The following is a 20,611-nucleotide window of genomic DNA, read 5'->3' on the forward strand; positions in this document are numbered from 1 at the left end:
TGAACCGAAATGTTTTGGACATATGCTAATTGACCCCGCCCCTTGTAACCTCAACCAATACACAAGCAGAGACACACACAGCCACTCCCACCCACCTCTTCACCGATGCCTGCCTGGTTCTCTCCCGGCGGCGGAGATCGAGTGCGCGTATTTCAATGCTGTGGTTATGGTAGCTGAATAGATAAGGATGTGCACTTGAAAGCATAAGGTCTAGGGATTGAACCCACCATGGGCCACCTTTCTAATTTTGTCTTTTTGGGGATGTCTATAAAGTGAGCCACCGATTTTGACCTGTAATTGTAAAAGGCACACCTGCATAGCTACGAGGTGGTGTCGCAAAACAATCACCTTTATTACTGATAATTTGAATTTGCATAGTTTTGGATTCAATTACGGACAATTTGAGAAACACTTTTAATGTAAATATATGATAATAGTTTCTCGCACCACTCTTTGAGAAAGGCTGCTAGACACCAGAAAGTTGAATTAGAGACTTGATATAAGGTATTTTTACTCTATAACATATAAGAAATATCTAAATTGCTTCAATACCAAATAGTCCTTCTGTATTTACCTTTTATAAAACTCACTTTTATGACAGAAAATAAGAAATATGAAAGGGAAGTGGAAGCTGACACATTCTAGGGCAAATTTTCATGTTTATGTATCTGAATCTTCTTTTTTCATGCATTGCGATGGACAGCAGCATTCCCATCTGAACATCAATGCTTTTTTTCCTCAGTAGCCAAAGGGGTGACTAAGTTCTCCCAACAGTGCATAATACTGTGCATCTATTTCCTCTTTTATATCAATAAAGTTGATCACAAACCCCAGCGGGCAACGTGTCAATTACTTTTATTTGGAGCAAAGCAAAAGGGCTGCATTGGAGGAGTTTAAGTATTAATAACAAACTGGCATCCATCACAACACCAACTAACACATTAGAGGAAACACAAACAACACATTTTAATCAATTTTCTACGAGACAGATACATCCACTCAGAAACTATTTTTGCTTGTGTTTTCAGTCAAGCGAGGAAGGAGTTCATTTTACAGCAGTGACATGAAAACTGATGATGTGCAAATTACTTTTTCCTATATTTGCTCATTAATGCTATAGAATCTAAGGTAGAAATCAATATGAGGGTTTAATTATAATATGAGCTTGTGCTTTTGAGGCATATAATTTTATGTTTTAATGCAATTTCTGATCATGCAAAACCCCACTGTAGCTACTTGTTCCCACTGGGCATATAGGCTGGTTTCATTGTAAATCTAAGCCTGGATTATGAATGTTGATCCCTCATTTTTTTGCATATTGATGTAGGATTACATTCAGATTAGCTATAATTATAGCCACAGTCTGTCTTTCTTCTGAGCTAAAACCCACACAACTCTTTTCAATATGCCAGACACAAACCCAGAAGTGCAACCATAACAGCTCCTTTTAAATACAGTCCAATGCAATATAAAGGAAAAATCCAGGCAAAGCAATTACAATTAGCAAAAATCAATAATAACTATTTTCTGATTCTTTTTATAGAAATGGCCTCAAGGGAGAGCATGTGTCCTCGTCTGAGCAAGGCCAATTCGAGTTCAGTGTGTTCAAATATCCGTATCAGAGTTTATGACACTCATTAATGCCTTGAAGATATTCTGTAACATGATAAAACAAAGGCCTTCACCTCCTCAACACCCTCTTTGATCATGAATGACATTTATTATATCTAAGGTCAACAATACATCTGAGCACGACACACAACAAGATCTACTGACAGTGAGTATATGTGATGGTAAGCTTTGCTTTTCTAGAAAACATAATATCTTTAAGTTCTCATTACAGCACACAACAACAACCTGGAACGTTTTCAGCTGTGACGGTAATCCTATTTGATGTGCCAATTTTCCCACTCACTGTTTCAGCTTGTAGCTTTAAAAGGTTAAAAGGTTAGCTAACATGATGGATTAACCCAAGGAGTCTTGTTTGAAATGCACTTTGGAGAGTAAAAAGAAATCAATGAATCAAATATGGTGTCGAGATTAATAATAACTGAACTTATTTTTTTCAGTCAATCTTTTGTACACACTTAGGCACATTAGGCTTATTAGGGTTATGGTGGTACTCCTCTGAACAGGTCTACTGTAGGTTCATGAGATCTTATGCAGGACTGGACATGGGTTGGCCTGCACATGCTATCTGGTATTAGAATCTTCTCAAAACATGACTATGAAAAGAAACACTGTCAGTATTTTGGTTTGACTCCATGTAAACAAAAGCAAGATAAGCTATCAATCAATCATCAATCAATCTTTTATTTGTATAGCGCCAAATCATAACCAATGGTATCTCAAGACACTTTACAGTAGAGCAGTCTTAAGGACGGACTCTTAGCTACCATGTAAGAGCTGGTGTCTGAGTGAACACTAAAATCGATAAGCAGCAACTTTATCAATGGAGACTGCATTTCCTTTTTTTGTGAGTCAGCATTGCCACTATAAAATATATATGTCATCACTGCACCACAGCTGCATCAATATGACAATTGGTGAATTGGAAGAATTCTTCAGATGACTGTCTTTCTATAAAGAACTTTTCAGTGGCATTCAAGTTTCCTCAATAAAGTTTTTAGAAAACCAAATCCAGGAGACTGAGACTAGTGACGTAAACCATGCGTAACTTTAAATAATCCTTACTAATCCTCTAACTGAATATGTTTGGGGATTTCTTTGGTTTGCTTTGCGAAACCAAAGCATATCCTCGTGCCCTCAAGTGCTGCACTGTCTCAGTTCAAGATCAGAGTCATGAACTAACTTTCCCCCGCTGCATGCCCAGTAGTGCCTTACTGCCCAAATACAAACTGAACTCTTGCCATTGAGCTATCGATCATCTCAACGCTGGCTGTCGGCTCTGGCAGTTGGTCCCAGCTGTTCACCATCATCACCACTGAGTGCTGTGCACATCTGCACTCCAACTGTACAATGGATATGGCTGCAGTCTGACTACATCAAAGCCTGCCAGTGATTTCACAAACCCCAGTTGGGGCCAAGATGAAGTTGGAAGGTTTTTGTCTCACAAACTGAGGGCTAAAATCAAACAAGGCCCAAACAGCTGGAACAAACAGATGCACAAAATAGACTCAATCACAAAATGAGTTTTGGTCATAATAAACATTTGTATGCCCTGTGTTAATAACACGTAATACACTATTCATTATATGAGTATTGTCTCATTACATACAAATTTAAACTTTTAGAGTAATATTTTGGAAATAAATTGTACAATTTCCATTATTTTTCAATTGTTTTTTATTTTCCCAGCCCTGCGAAAAAAACAAAAACAAAAATTATAAAGAAGAATTAGTGATTCATTATGTTTTTATTTTTTTCATTATTAAACCTCTAATGGGCAGATCTACTAAAGGTTTGTGTCACTACAAACCTACACAGATGTCACTACGTGCACTACTAGAGATTGCCGTGCATCTACTCACTCCACACAATCTGATTGTATCTATCAAGCACACAACATTACACACATTATGTATTTAACATGTTTTATTCTGATGTGAATGCAATGTGGGGGTGAAAATGCAAATACAATAATGTAGCATGTGCAGTCAAAGTTATCAAACGTAAAAGGGTTTGAAGTGGCTATTATGTGTATACATTTGTGATGTTCCATGGCAAATTGGAGAAAAAGCACAAAAATCTTTATTTTCTAAGAAAAAAGTTGCTTTCTTTCTTTGCAAAACATGCTAGTCTAAGTAGCCCATGCTTCCAAAAACAGTATCAGATGTTACACTTTGTGTTTGAAAATGACTTGTTTTAGTCCAGATCAGCTTTCTTGTTTGAAGAGGGGAATCCACAGCTGATTACCATACCGGCTTTTTTTTGGCTATTCTTCTTTGACAATGCTTTTGTTGGTTTGGGCCAATAAACTGCACGTTGAAGTAAAACACATGGCTACCTAAGCATCTATTCTGATGAAGAGTTGGGACAAATGTTGCTTCAGAAAGTGTGTGTTTTTATTGTAGCAGCAGCAGTAATTCATAACTACAGTCAGAGGTAATACAGACCTCCTGGGCAATGAATAGTAGCCCATCTTTAGGTGCTGCAGACTGCTATTTGCTCTTATATTTTAGCAGCTCAAGATTAATGTCATCAATAGGACGACTTCTGGCCTTTGCCAGGTGTCTATTTTCCTAATGGCGATGAGGAATGCAAGAAAGATGAACATAGTACGATAGATTTTGGAAAAAACAACAACATTATATCCATTCAAGTAGCAACACATTCATTTTGTAGCCTAAAATTGAATAAATGCAGAGTATTCACTAAAAGGCCGTAGTGGCATAAAGGTTATGGAAGTGGGCTTGTATCATAATTAGAGGGTCCAACCTGGGCCATCACTGTGGGATGTTGAGTGCCTTAACCCGATTTGCTTTGGAAAAAAGTGTCCTCTAAATGTAATTTTAATGAAAAAGAACAATGAGATACTGCAGTTAAAAATAAAAGCAAAGGCACATGTAAAAATATAACACAAAGGCTCATATAACTACATTGACTAACACAGAATCACAGAGGAAACAATCAAGTGAAGAGTTGTAAGCAAACAGAGGAAAGCTGAGAGAACAATCATTCCAGTCAGAAGGGGATTGCAGTGGAAAAAAGACCAGCAATCAAAAAATAAACATGAACAATGTGAGATTGCTGGTACATTCTATGTCAGGACCCAAGAATCTGTGTACGACAAAAGATGAAAAAACAAGATAAATCTCAGGATCACATTCCAGTCCAGATCCATGTCGAATTACAAATTACTGATTTGACATGGCATTTTGAATTGCATTATCACAGACCCAAACGTTATCAGTTTGCCTGTTCGTGCCAGATGGCCTAAGAATATTTTGCCCTCACCTACACACTATATCAGTTGTTTTCAAGGTCTGCATGAGACATCAATCCATTTTGCAACCAGCATGCTCCTCTTCAGGGTTGTAGGGGTCTGCTGGTGCCTATCTTCAACTTTCTTTGAGTACTAGGCGGGAGAACACCCTGGACAGAGCACCAGTCCAATGCAGGGTAACACAGAGACATACATACAGTAGCATGTCGCTAAAAAAACAATATAGAATTTGGTAAAATGACTTGATTTATATAGTGCTTTTATGCCTACGCTGAAGTAGTCCCAAAGCGCTTTACAATATCAACTTATTCACCCATTCACACACCAATGGGACTGAGTTGCCATGCAAGGCGCTGGTCAACCACTGGGAACAACTTAGGGTTCAGTGTCTTGCCCAAGGACACTTCGACACCTAGACAGTTATAGAATGGAATCAAACCCCCAACCTCTTGATGAGAAGATGACCCCTCTACCACCATTTTTCAACATACTGTGTATTCAATATTGATTTTTAAAGATTTGTATCATTGACCTGCACATTATAAAGGTGGGGGGGGGGTATCAAGTTTGGCTGGACACATTGATCATAGTTTTGTCAAATAAAATTGATAACTTTCAGACAACCCTAAGGTGGTTGTGATGTGGTCTCGAGCCAAAGGCAGTTTGTAATCATTGAATTGACCGTTCTCTGGGTGCAATTGAATGTCAGCTGCCCCCAAGCTCCAATACCTAAATCTGGCTGCAGACTGCAGAGAAGCAGGCTGGAGCGCAGCTACAGTGTGGGCTCATTTAAACAACTGCTGCAAGCTGCAAGAGTGGGGCATGGTGGAGGAAGCAGAAGAGGTTGAGAAAGCCAGCTACTGGTTGTGGTTAAAGAGGAAGGAGTGTCAAACAAACCAAACAAAGTCAGCTGCACAGAGCGGCAGGGAGACGTTCTGTGCAGCCAATGCATAAGATGCAAGTATAGGCGACATCTGGACAAACAGAGCCACAGTTTTTTTTTTTATGTATATATATATATATACTGTATTATCTACCATGGGCACACAATCACATTTTTGTTATTTGCAAAGCAAACAAACTGCCAAACTCTCATTACCCCATAGAGCAGAAATAAAAAAATGTGCCGCAGAACAATTGTGAGATTCACCCAGATGATATTTTCATGCTTCAGGCATAATATTCACCCAATCATCTTCACAAGCTCAATGGAGAAAAGAAGAAAATGTTTCCTGAACTGTCTTCAGTGAGAAATTAGTGTTCGATCGGACACCATTGCTCATTGGTAATGTTCAGATTGACAAACCTGTGAGTGGTAGATGGAAAGTTGCAACAAGATTAGTTAGCATTACAAAAAAAACCTTTGGAATTTTTTGGATTATCAACCTGTTTTTTTACAATTGTACATGTATATGAATAAGGAGAGTGTCTTTGTCTTTACCATCGTTTTTAGTATTAGAGCAAAAGAACAAATAATTGTGAATGTAATGAATTGTTATGAGCTTTATTGTTTGTTTTCTTTACTTTATGATTTTATAAATAGGGGAAATAAGTTTTATCAGCAGGGTGACTGGGCACAAACTTAGAGGTTGGGGGAGGCGCTTACACATCCGGGAGGGACTCAGAGTAGAACCGCAGCTCCTCAATGTGAAAAAGAGCCAGTTGAGGAGGTTGGGATATCTGGTAGGGATACGACCCTTCAGGAAACGTGCTGGACATGACCAGCTGGGAGGAGACATAGGACACACTGGAGAGGTTAGATCTCTGACCCTGACCTAGGAAATCCCTGAGATTCCCCTAGAAGAGCTGGTGGAAATGGCTGGGGAGAGGATAGGGGAAGATCTGGTGGATTTGTTACTTATGTATTAATTTTCAAATGTGTCTTTGTACGATTCATTTTTGGAAAAGTTAAAAAGTATTGCAGCGATGCCACGCACAACATTAAAAAAAAATCGGCTTTATTGGAGGGTCACCGGTTCGAGTCTCACCTCGGCCAAGACTGTGGGATGTTGAGCAAGTCCCCTAACTCCAACTGCTCCTCAGTTGGCAGTGGGGGTTAGGGGGCTCCTCAGGGGTGGGTTAAATGCAGAGAACACATTTGTGTATGTGTAAAAACATATATGTCAATAAATAAAAGCAAAAGCCCTGAATCTTCTCCTTCTTCTTTTTCACAATAGCTTTTTTTTGTAGTAATGGTGAACTCATTAAAGGCTTCCACTGCAGGTCTGTAATTTGGCTTCTTTCATCCTAATAATGTACCATCATGTTGAATCAGCTTAGTGGTTTCACCAAATTACTTGGGTTAGCAAGTAAACCATAAAACCAAAAGATTGTATTAGTTGTTGTTGTTGTTTTTTTTTGGTTTCTTTTGTTGCAAAAGGATGTTAAAGTTCAATGAACACTCAACGTTTATTTGTAACTCAAGAAAGCATGTCTTTGTTGGGTTTTTTGTGTTAGTGAGTAAACTAGGTTTCAAAGATCTATTGATTTTCTACTGTGATGGCCTGCTATTGTAAAACAATATTAAAAACCCAATAAATACTGAAAGCTAATGTAACACTTTAAATTCTACAAACATAATAACAGAAGAAACAAATCTTTATGGGATCTATAACTGAGATTAACTGCAATGGTAGGTGGAGCAAAGTAAACACAAGTTTATTGGGCTTCAATTGTTTTCATTATTTTATAATGACAGGTGTTTATGAAGGAGGATGTAAGCTGTATTAGATGGTTAGATTGTCTACTACACCCATGTTTTTCATTTAGTAAAGCAAGGCCAAAGCCAAAAGGACTAAAATATCTAATGATGCTTACAATATTTCACGTTCTGGTGAAAAAACAACCTAATAATTCCAGTTATCTGGTGAGATTACAGCATTCTACACCCCTCTTGCATTGTTTTTATTGCAGCTTCTCAGTACCCTATGTCACATTACCTGCATTATGTGTGTGTGTGTGTGTGTGTGTGTGTGTGTGTGTGTGTGTGTGTGTGTGTGTGTGTGTGTGTGTGTGTGTGTGTGTGTGTGTGCGTGTGTGTGTGTATCTGTGTTTGTATTGATGAATTAATGTATTTATGGGTGTTTGATTGTGTTTTAGGAAACTCTGATGAGATTAGAATGAACAGATTATGAGTCTGCTTAATGCAATGCCATATCCAAATTGGAGAACAATGTTTAAATCATGGCAACTGTGTAATTCTTGTAGCAGCAGCTATTTTGTAAATAGGCTTGATTTGCTAACAATGGCAAGAAAACATAAGAAGATATCAAACCTTTTGAAAAAAGTAAACTGACGCCTGGTCCAGACTATGATCTGGTCCAGACTATGATAAGCAACACTGGGAGATTCAGTAATCTGATTTATTTCCTGTCTAAACACTATGTATTCACAACTGTAGGAGGATGAAAGGCTTGTCGGCTCTGATTACAGCAGCTGACGGGCTTGAGTGTGTGTGTGTGTGCGTGTGTGCGCGTGTGTGTGTGTGTGCGTGTGTGTGTGAGTGCGTGCGTGTGTGTGCGTGTGTGTGTGTGTGAGTGCGTGCGTGTGTGTGCGTGCGCAGCCTGGCTTTGGTCACTTTCCAATGGGAGATTGGAGCTGCCCTAAGGCTGCGGCTGTGTTCTTATCATTTGCTGTCAGTCTTTATATCTTCATCTTCTTTGCTTCATCCTCACCTCATATTCCCTCCTTTACTCTTTTCCTTTTCCTTCAGTAAACATCTGATGCATGTGTCTCTGCTCCAGAGTGCAAAAACACCTTTTTAGGATGTAGTTGCGTGTCTACACGCTCAGCACTGAGCGGTTCATCAATGATGCTCTGTCGGGTTAGATAAAACCTCGAAGCCTTGAGGCGCTGTAGTTGCTCCTGATATTTTGTCACACTCTTCCAGCTCTGCAAACACAGGACAGACTTGCCAGTAAAGCAGCGCTGACTTCACTGATAATGAGCTCTGTGTCCTCATACACAGTCTGGTGTGGACCGGTGCCAGTTCCCTAGAGGCTTCGATTGTTGTGCGACGCCTGACACCAATAGTTCTGAGTGCACTTCCTTATGACTAAAACTGCTAATAATTTAGATAAGATGTCTTTTGCAAAACAGGTTTGTGCCTGAAGAAATTGATTTTGTTTTTCTCATTGACGCAGAATCTCAAGTGTTTCTTTATTTTTACGAGACAGATCATATAGTTGTTCATTGTTTTATTGCTTCGTCACATTTTACAGATTGTAGATTTTGTAAAAATATATTAATCGCTTGACCACTGCATCAGTTCTCAGCATTTACCTAAATTCAATCAAAGAGAAGCAATCTCCATGACTCCTTTTGTTCATAAATCACTCTAACAACCTCTTTCAAACAATCTGAGGAGGCAAACTTCAGCGTGCTGCCTTTACAGTCCAGACCAATGACTTTGTTTTGGTCCTATGACATCAGCTGGTGCGCTAAAGCGACTCAGCGTTTCGTCTCCAATTCTCCCTTCTGATTGGTCAATCCCCCCTCAATGCTCACTGGAGAGTGGGCAGGGAGGGAGGGCATTTCTTCAGGTACGTCATTGTGTAATCACACATTAATGATCTAATATTATACATTATTTAACATTCATATTATTTTCATTATCATACTGCATTATCAAAACCACAAAAAGTTTAATACAAATATATTTGTAAAAAAAACTCCAATTAAGACCTTTTTTTTGGCACTTTTTTAAATATTGCAAATGCTACAACCTGGAAATAGTTCACACAATTCTATTAATTCAGAGTTTAAATTACTTGCTTGGAATAAATAGGGGGCCTTGGGAAAATCTTTTTTTTTTTTTTTATTTCATGTAGATTTAGTAAAAACCATCAATTTTATTCAGATTGAGATTGAGGTTGGTAATTATGTCACTGTTCAGTGCAATTCACGTGTTTGACGGACTCCTTTTTTAAAGTAGCCCTATTGTCATAATACTGTCTATCAAGTTTAAATGGTAAAATGTTTTAATTATTTTTTTTAGAAATGTCACAGTTTTCACAATTTCTTTCATAACTAGCTCATATGTAGAGTGACTCATGAAGCCACACGTGTTGAGAATTACTGTAGATAGATAAATAGAAAGAGGCAGAAGAGTAGCATATGGTCTCTCAGTGCTATCGATCAGATTTTTTCGACGAAAAAACCCGCATGTCCAAGCGGGACGTTTGCGGCTGGATACACCCTTGACCCTTGGAACAAGTGGCGAGTTGTGTGTCTGTCCATCCTTTCCGTGGAAGACGTGGAGGACATCTACATGATTGGAATAATGATAGTAGGCATGCTGCTGATCGGAGCTGGTGGCTTCCTAATCTATCGAAAAGTCCGTACTACGCTGGCGACTGTTTTGGAAAAGCTGCCAGTGATTTCTGAAGGATGTAGCAGGGCTCTGAACACTCAGACTCATGTGTTGATCGATATCAAAAGCAAGCAAAAGCTGCTTTTGGATCGTCTACGCGTTATGGATAACAACTGGGAGAAGTTGGAGACCCGGCTTGGAAGTGGAAACTAGGCCATTCATTGGATTACAGCAGAGAGACCCAGGACAGAAGGCTATTGGAAATTGACATAGCCTGTATCAAATCACATTGCTTATCTCCCTTTCGGCTCCCCAGCCAGCCAAGGCTAAAGCCAAGGTTGTCTCAACTCTTATCACCAGGAAGTTTTAATATAAAAGTATAAATATACTGCATATCTACTCTATTTATTTCTATATACTAGTTGCCTATATATATATATATATATATATATATTGTTGCTCTGTGCGTCTGGCCCTCATAGCCTGTGTGTATATGTGTTTGTGCATGCGCGGTCAGTTCCCCTATATGAAAACCATTTAAGTAAAAAAGGCAGCTCTCTATGCTGCCTTTGGACATAGCCGTGCTATGCTAAATGCTATACGTACGTTCATAGTGCATTAATGAATTGATACAGCATGGCCGCTGCTACGTTTTCAAGCTAGTGGGCGGGATAACACTACAGTCAGGATGACAGTGCTAGAGACAATAAAGACACTTTCTTTTGAGGTAAAACAACAGTATTTAAAAGATGTGAGACCAACACCTGAGCTATTATTATTATTATTATTATTCAGCAAAGGAAAGGTCAGAAAATTGTTGGTACTTTCCACAGTGAATGGTACAAAAGGAAGGATTGGCTTTGTGGATGCGCCTCACTGAGACTGTTCTCAGTTGTTGTTGTCATTTTCTCCATGTTTCTGTGTTTCCAACACAAACAACGGATGCGTTGCTGTGTCATGAGATATATCTTGTTGGGAGAGTATGGAGGCTGCTACTGAATAATTGTTTAAGTTTCTTTAATGGTGTTTTACGATCTTGATTTTTTTGTCAGATTAACATTTGCCAGCCGAAACATATGGAATTGTCATTGGTGTCGACATTGGTGGTCTCGATTTGCAACGCCCTGCCTACCCAACCCTAGTTCTCACAGCACGTCACTGATACTCTCTAAGTATGAACTAGATGTAATATATGCACTGAAAGCTTAGATGATTATATCAATTTACAACACATTTGGCAAATCTGTATTTTAACCCAATTCTATGATCAAAAGACCTTTTAAAAGGCATCAAAATATTAAGTACTTGACATAATGGTTTCAAATCATATAAATCTGTGTCATAATTGAAGCATTGGTCAATAGCCAAGACATTTCTTCTGGTGAAATCAATAATGATGGCCATATTCACACATTTCTAGTATTGCGTTAAAGGTCATATTTGGTTGAGAGACAGACAGTCTAGCAGCAATTATAGCATTCACAAGTTAGCCATGCTATCTGTTCTTAAGCAACCACCAAGGTAAGTTTAAAAAAAAAAAAAAAAAAACTCAGTAGATGAGTCTGTGTTTTCTGCATCTTAAAAATACTTAAAAGTAAAAATGTACCTTGATCCCCATCTTTCTCATCTATGATCTACAAATTCTTCACTGTAGGATAATGGGTCATCTGCTTCCATGCATGTGACATGTGGGAAACGTCAGCACTTCTTTCTTTATATTCAGGATTTATTCCTTGCTCCCTCTGTGATGGGTTTTCTATTTGCCTGTTATGTGCACTTTTTATACAGACCACACGACTGTTGCATCTTCGGTTACTGCTCATCACACACCATTTGTTCAAGGCCATAGTGATGATTTCCTGTGCTATCGTTGTCCGTAGCATCGGGGACCATTAAGCTGTAATAGGTAACGGTTCAGGCAATGTAGAAAAATAATTGATTGAGGGAGGAACGGGTGCAGCCTTTTCTTCCCAGATCTTTTCCCCCAATGTTTCTCTTTCTTCTCTATTTTCATCTTTTATGTTCACAGCTCCTCTGGAGGCAAATTGTTATTTCAGAATGCTTCCCCCTGAATTGTGAAGAAGGGCGTGGGGTGGGTGGGGAATTATTACTGATAAAAAGGGTAGAGAAAGCAAGAGAAAATAAAGTTGCTCTTATCAGAATTTGCCAGGAGCAACGTGCTCACAAAGCTCTTTGGGAATCCAATTTAGTCTTTGCTGTTAGTTTAAGTGATATAAGCACAATTAGCTGTCATGGGTCACAGTGTGAGACCCTGTGTTAAGTGATGTCCTGAAATCCAACAAGGAACTGCACAAAGGGGATGTCCAAAAACAAAATGTACCGTCTTTAAGTTTACAAAGGGGCCACTTTATTTGTTGCAGCTAATAAATGTCAGCTAACTCTCAGCTCTGTTGTTTTCCTCTTGTCTACTGCTTATGTTGGGTTTAATTAGATTGTGTTCACATCTCCCTAGAAGGTTGACTTTCAGCCATTCATTTGAATCCACAGTAACTCAATGCAATGTCCTCCTCAGCACCAGTTAAACTGTAAACAAAGACGTGCATAGTTGTATGTGTGCTCAATTGAGTTCAAAAGCTTCACGCTAGAATTGGTTTCTCTTTTTCACTCTTGCAGTTCCTTAAAAGGATTTTGTGTTTTGTTTATCAAAATTTATTAAACAAAATCCGTGAGCCAAAAAAATATGTGACCGCAGGGGCTGACAGTTCCAACTCTGCTGTTTTGTAGGTGGCGTTAAGAAGAGAAGAGCAGCTCCAGTTGCATGTAAATACAAGCAACCAGGATCAGACTGTAGCTCAGAGCAGCAGTATAAGTGATGGTGTCACGCCAAGAACTCAGAGCTGCAGTTTCAAATCATACTAGTCATCTTGCACCCTTTGTTTGGCCTTTGTCACCTCTACCTTCACCTTACGCTGCATCTGCCGTGACTCCTCTTTGCTCTTCAGTCCTCGTAGTGTCTCACTTCTTTGCTAACCTCTTTCTCTGTATGCCCTCCTGCACTTCCTCATTCCACCACCAAGTCTCCCGTTCTACTTTCCTTCCAGATGACACACATAGCACTCTTTAACTTGTTTCTCTAATCACATTAGCTGTAGTTGACCAATTATCTGGAAGTACCTCCTTAACACCCAGAGCCCGTCTCAACTCCTCCCTGAAAATAGAATGTTCTCAACAGATGCATTTATTTAAAATAATGGACTGCCTTGGTTATCTCTAATATATATATATATACTGGTATGTATAAAAATGATTTATAGTAGGAGCAGTCTGGCCTTTAACAAAGCTGAAAACTTTGAAGTCTGCATGCTACACTCTGCATTTTCAATTGTTTATTAACTTTTTTGTTCGCCTTAACAAATGTAACTGTTTAAGAATAAATGCAATTTGCAATAACTTGATGATTCAGGGGCGGATTCACTAAAGGTTTAGGGATATTATAACGTGTACAAACATCACTCCACGCAATAATAAGCCGTACAAACCCCAGGGAATCAGGAGTGCGAGGCTGCTCCACATCACAATGCACCCTCAATTCATTTAGTGCGTTTCCATGGGAAGAGGACATGCAAATAAATTAATGCAATAGGCACAATGCAATCAATAAAATCTGGAACGGTTTGCAGTGATTGTTTTAGCACAGGAAAACAGTATGACTGAGAAGCAGGTGCAAACACACGCAAAGATCCGCTGCAGTAAATGTTTAGACAAAACACAGGGGAGATGGACAAAAAGGTTCCAGTTAACCTTTCTAGTATAAGAAAATAATTCAAATAAAACAATAGTCAATATTAACATTCACTGAATGAGAAAATGCAGAGTGAGTAAAGTGTGTGTGAGGGAGAGAAAAAGCTGGATGCCTGAAGTCTGTGTGGAGTCCGGTACATGTGTGTCCGCTGCGGTGCAGAGCCAGAGGGTCGCTGTGCGCGGACCTCCGTGGATATTGCCTCGGACACACAGCTCCAGTGAGCTTCTGTCTATTTTTCATGGACTGATCAGAGCAAAGTTACAGGACCTGACGGAGCAGCCACATTAAATTAGGGGGAAAAATATTTTTAGTTTATTAAATGTATGTTTAGCAGACAGAGAAGTCCATCGGCCTCCAATTTAACTTCCTCAAATAAAACTGTGTGCTTCTGTGCACTCACGTCTCCACACTGAACGAGTAAAACGCTCATTTAAATGGGGCGGTCTCCACCACTTCTACATGCTCGCTAATCATTGCTGAAATCTTAGTGAATTCCTCACAGCAGGTGAGGATTTAGGGACTCACTTGGTTTACCACCCTTTATTTCAGATCTTAGTGAATCTGCCCCTCAGTGTGTTATTTACAATACACAAGATATTGTTATTCATGATTAAGTACAATTATGATTAAGTCATATTATTTTCTTTTTAATGTATTCACACCTCAAACAAACTTTGAACAACCATTTTAGATATATATGATTTATTGTACAACCCATACTATGTTGAAATAATTATTACATTGGCACTTAATGTTCATACTGGATTCAGATGTGACATTTCCCAGAGATTAAACCCAATAATCTTCTACCATTCCATTAATTAATTAGTTTGAACACTGCAGGCATGAAATGAACAGTTTAAAGATAATATAAACATGGATACTGTGTTTTTACTGTGTGATTAAAAATGTATCTTTGACAATTTTCCAAAACTTTATCTTTGAACAATCAATTGATCTAATATTAATATTTCACATAAGTGACCATAAGACAGATAGTTATAACAAATATTTCTGCTTCCTTTTTCCTCTTCCTTACCTCACCCCCTATCTACCTTCTAGGAGAGATCTGTGCATTCAACATCCATGGGCTGGAGGCTCCTTTCGAGGCAGTTGTGCTAAACGGTACCTCTGGCGAAGGCCAGCTGAGGGCGCGCAGACTGATAGACTGTGAGCTGCAGAAGGAGTACACCTTTATCATCCAGGCTCATGACTGTGGTTCAGGCCCAGGAGGCACAGAGGGCAAGAAGTCACACAAGTGAGTGAAACAGACACCATGAGAATGACAGTGTACAACACCAGGGAGTTTCTCTTAATATCCAACAAATTGATTTCAACAAAAAAAAAAAAACTATGACCTGCTCTCACTATTCATTATGGTGGAGACATCGGTTATGGAATCACAGGAGTGCCAACATTAAAAGGAAATGCATGTGGAAATATAAAGACAATCAATAATACAAATTTGGAAATATAAAGAGAATCAATAATAATAATGTGCAAATATAAAGATAACCAATAATTAAAAAATACAGAAATGTAGTCATATTCTTTTTCCATTTTATTTTTGCGTTTTCCATTTTGTCATTACTTTTTTCTGTTTTGTCTTTGTCTTTTCCATTTGCGTTTTGACATTGCTTTTACTTCATGACTCTCGGTAAAAGCAATGTCAAAGCAAAGACATGCCCACAGCAAGGGTTATGGCGCTTTGTGTCCAGGCTGACTAGTCGATACATGATCACATGATTCCTACTTGCAGTCGCTCTGTATTAGCAGGCTTGGGGAGTCACGGATTACAAGTAACAGCATTACGTAATCAGTATACAAAAAACATGTAACTGTAAACCGTGACAGTATATCACGGTTATACTGTCACAGATTACTGCAGTAAGGGACAAGCAACTGCTATGATAACGTTGATTTTAACCTTCTCCTGTATTTTTTATTTGCATGTGTGTGGGAACAAATAAAAGCAAGAGCAGCAGTGCATGTGAAAAGCCATTATAATGTATGTGAAAGGGGGTTACCAAATGTCAATTCCAGCAGAAGTTCACAGCCGCAGCGAGGTTCAAGCTGCAAAAACAAAAATACTATGACAAAAATACTTTCCTCATGGATTATTCAAAAATACCTGAGAAAATTACTGAATGAGTTTTGATGAAAAGTAACAAAATCCATTGCAGATTTCTGAAGTTGAATATACATTAACAGATGAAAAAAAAATAAAAGATCCACATATCGTACACAGAATAGGGCTAGGTGTTAATTACGCACTTATTAACATGTCCACATCCATTCAGCTGTAATAACATACAGCTATAATCATACAGACATCAACAAGAGAGTTCATTGGTTGATATAAAGGTACTATTACTCACACACAGAGAAACAAGGGTGGGTTCACTATAGCCCACCAATAAAAAAAGATTACATACATTAAGTTATGAACCTGAGGTTTGCCACCCTAACTAAGCAAGAAAAGGACAGGACAATTGATAAAGGAAAGAACTTGGAATGGGTAGAGTTAGGATTGTTAATGGAGGTATCTGAGAAAACTCCTTTATTTGGCACCGTTAAGTATCTTTGGTTGTATTTCTAAACTTAATTTGACTCATTTTAGCATAAACTTCCAAATAAATTGTTTTGCTACGACAACATTCAACATCTGTGGCCTAATTCTTAAAGATATGGGCTTGTAACCAAAGGCTAAATAAGTAAGTAAATGTTATTTATAAATTTGACTGGAAGCCAATGAAGACTGGATAGAATGGGGGTAATGACGGCTGTTCTGGGTGCACCAGTCAAAAAAAGGGTACGTTTTGGCCAGTTAACCCTAACTATTCCCTGGGTGCCATACTGTGGTTACCCACTGCTTAATATTGGGATAAAAGCAGAGACAGCATTTCCTGTATATACAGGACATCAATGACAATAAAGGTGATCTGTATATTCAGGGCTTATTTGGACACATCTCCTTTTATTCTACATTATGTGTTAAAAATCACTAACATTTATGGTCCAGTAGGAGTTTAAATACACTTTAATCTTATATATTTGTGTGATGGTGTCCAGTCGGTTTTGTAGATGGTTTTTAATTTCCCTTCTTTTTACTGCAAAATATAACAATAATGATGACATCATGATGGTACTTACACTGGACAATATTGAATGCCTTGGTGTAAATACACTCCCTGCCACTGGTAAAATAACTTAGGTTAACTTAACCCAAACTTACAGTATAGTATTTTAAATCATCCTGTCAGTAGCTTGCATCTCCTCCTTCACTGTAATCCTTCCTCAAAAATCCTAGGGCATCATGTTTAACCCATTTAATGTTGCTTTGATATTTAAAAAAATAACAAATGCAACGACATTTTCAAGACTCTCACTAATTTAGCATTTTTTCATACACTGACATAAAAAAATGACTCTATCATTCCTGTTTTGTTTTTGTTTTTTTGTCCAAGCCCCTCACCTACCACCAAAAAACACATGCAAGCTGTTATGCGAGTGAAAACCCAATATGACCTCTATGTCATTTTGTAAACTTTCACAAGCTAACACTTTTGTTTTGAAAGGACAAGGTGACTGGTCAACAGTTTGATCACATACTGCCTTGACAGCAACACCATCCTCCACAAACACCAGTGGACTGTACTAGGGAGGTCAAGAGATACAATCTATTTGTCATACTTGTCTCTCCTGAAAGCAGCTTCTGCCCGTAATTGCTCTTTGCTCCAATAGCATCTCAGTTACCTCTCACAGAAATCTATCATCAAGACTAACTGTAACATTAAACCTTGAACTTGAAGACTTTACAAAACTACTAGTTTTGTGTGTGTGTGTGTGTGTGTGTGTGTGTGTGTGTGTGTGTGTGTGTGTGTGCGTGTGTGTGTGTGTGTGTGTGTGTGTGTGTGTGTGTGTGTGTGTGTGTGTGTGTGTGTGTTTTGAGATGAATTCAGGAAATAATAAAAGATATGTAAACTCTATAAGTTGTCAGTTGCCTGTAGTTAAACTAAAATCATTACAGGTGTTGGTTGATAAGTAGAGTAATAATGAGCCTACAGCCATGACTTTAAATAAGAGAATGAGACAAAAAGGCAGAGAAAAGAAAATTCTCAAACTCTGACTGAATGTTCAATCATCTGGTGTGGCTCATTCCCACATCCCAGCATTTGAGGGGAAGTGAAGTTTGGGAAACTTTAAAAAGGCCTGTCCTCTTCCCTTCTTTTCTGACAGGATGAGGCTGGCATTTTTTGTCGTGCTGCTAGCTTGCTCGCAATGACTTTGGGGGAAGGCTAACAGGGAAGAAGGAGAATTGCCTAAGGCTGAGCTCATATTATACATGACGTGTCAACAGTAGAAAATGAAGGAAGTCAAGACAATTAGCCTCTTAAGAGGACAGGAGAGAGGATCACGAGTGACACAGGATGAAGAAAATTTTCTCTCTTTCTGCTCACTTGCTGCCTTACTCGTCACTGGGTGTCTCCGTCCTCTGGCTGCTGCAGAGAAATCTCTCAGTATGATACCGTGCTCCCTTCTGTCAGAGCCTCTGTCTCAGTTAGAATATTCTGTCAGAATGCCTTTGCATTTGAAAGTGGATGCACTCGTCTGTTTATGCACAGCACAGCTGAATCAATGCGTCACACTTTAAGTGCATGCATTATCTTGGAAGAAAAACAAATATGTTCAATTTCTGCTATTTTAGTTGCTTTGTGAGAAAATATTGTGATAGTTGGCTTCAGACACACTAATTCAAAGGAGCAGAATTATGAAAAATGTACTTTATAATTAAGGATGCACCGGCGATCGGCCGATCCTTGCATATGAAACCGATCTTTTCCGCTGATCTTTTTAACCTCTGCAAAGGTCTAAGTTGGTCATAAAGTCAGCCTCTGTCTCCTTCTGCTGTGAGAAGACTGACAGACCCGCCCACCAGCTCATGTGTGCATATGCCTGCGTGTGCATGCCTCTGCTACACAGGAGTCACGGAGTAACAAGTCACGGAGGCAGGGTTAGCTTAGCATGTTGGCAGTTTGGCAGTAATACAAAAAAAAAAGAGAGCAAAGAATCGTAATTTGTAATTCCTGTAATGCGGAAATAAGTCCTGATGGACATAACGTTACCTCATTCGTCAAAAGAAACCACCACACCACTGAGAATGCAGCATTTGAAGCTAGAAATCAAGCTAATGCTAAAGCTAAGCGTTTTAAAGTGATTATGTATGAGGATAAAAGTGATTGGAATACTATGAATTTAGGTTTCTGATTGGAAAATTTAGGACAGTGTATTTGGTATTTTGCCAATATTAGGATCAAGTTTACAATAAAGGATTTTTTTGGAGGATTTTTTTTCCATGAACACCAAAAATGACTTCTTTTTTTAATCAAATTGTACGTTCACATTAAGCTTTCCATTCACAATGTCATTCCAGAACATTTGAGCAAAAAACATGGGTGATTGATTCTTCAGCATTATGACAAAAAGAGCACCGAGGATCTATATTTGGGCGAAATTTTGAAATAATACTGTTGGCAGGGTAACATCGATGTAAAATTTTCAGGCATACCTCTTAAATCTTATTGGTTACAAAGTATTTTCTAGGCAATAGCCAAACATAGTTCCAGTCCATAAAAGCATTGTTCCAAACAAAAACAGATGCTGGTTTACTGATGGTCTCCCTAATGATAAGCTCTCTTATACTTTCATTGTTAGTTTTATAACTCAATGTACATACAGTAACATTTTCACACGGAGGGGACAGCATCCTTTACAACAGCAAATTCTTTGGGCAAAACTGGAAAGTTGAAAACGTTGAGAAATTTGCTATATGAATAGGTGATGACTTTTTTGTTAAAGAGTTGATGTACATGAAGAATACAAACCTATTTTTTTTTAAAGAAAATAGTTTTGCGTTTAAAACAAATATCCTTATTATTCCATATATAATACTTGTGAGGTGAGAAATTGTGTTTGTGAACTAAAGACTAACATAATAATAATTGTTTGTGAACATTGAAGAGCTTAACTGGAAGCCTTACGCTGCTATAATTACATTTTAAAACAAAGTTTATCCCTCCTAATGCTTCAAATACATGTGTAGAGATGAAATTCCATAGTGAGTTTATCTTTAACAGATATGACATGTATAGCCGCATGTCATCATTTAACCGCTGGCTATCGAGGTGGTGTCCAGAAAACGAGGTGGGCTTCATTGATAATTGGAGATCCTTCTGGGGAAAACCGAACCTGATAGGAAGAGATGGAATCCATCCTACTTTGGAGGGAGCATCTCTACTATCAGAAAACATGGCACAGTCACTGTTATGACATCTCATGAATGAGACCATGTTACAGAGGGGGAGTCCTCCACGCCCCTCTGCGCTTGCCTTAGGACAGTTTCCCTCCCATTGCTATCAGGATAGCTGTGTTCATCGCCATGACAACTGTTGTGATGGTGATGAATATTATTTTATGGAGACGGTGTCAGTCCCCCGACCCATATTTCACAATGATTTTAACATAAAATCAAATAAAAGAGCTATCAATTATAAAAATCTGAAAAAAATTAAAATCTCAAATCTAGAAACACCAAAACATAAAACCATTAGATGTGCTCTATTAAATATTA

At 38.5% G+C, this 20,611-nt stretch overlaps 1 protein-coding gene across 1 annotated transcript in view; it reads left to right on the forward strand.

Annotated features, from left to right (window-relative positions):
* LOC114474868 (calsyntenin-2-like) overlaps positions 1-20,611 on the forward strand; it is a 356,008-nt gene that overhangs the window by 204,815 nt on the left and 130,582 nt on the right. Inside the window, exon 3 of the mRNA XM_028465442.1 lies at positions 15,043-15,238. Coding sequence (XP_028321243.1) covers positions 15,043-15,238 — 196 coding nt within the window. The remainder of the gene's footprint in view (positions 1-15,042; positions 15,239-20,611) is intronic.

This window comes from Gouania willdenowi, chromosome 13 (assembly GCF_900634775.1).
Source record: "Gouania willdenowi chromosome 13, fGouWil2.1, whole genome shotgun sequence".
Lineage (NCBI taxonomy): Eukaryota > Metazoa > Chordata > Actinopteri > Blenniiformes > Gobiesocidae > Gouania > Gouania willdenowi.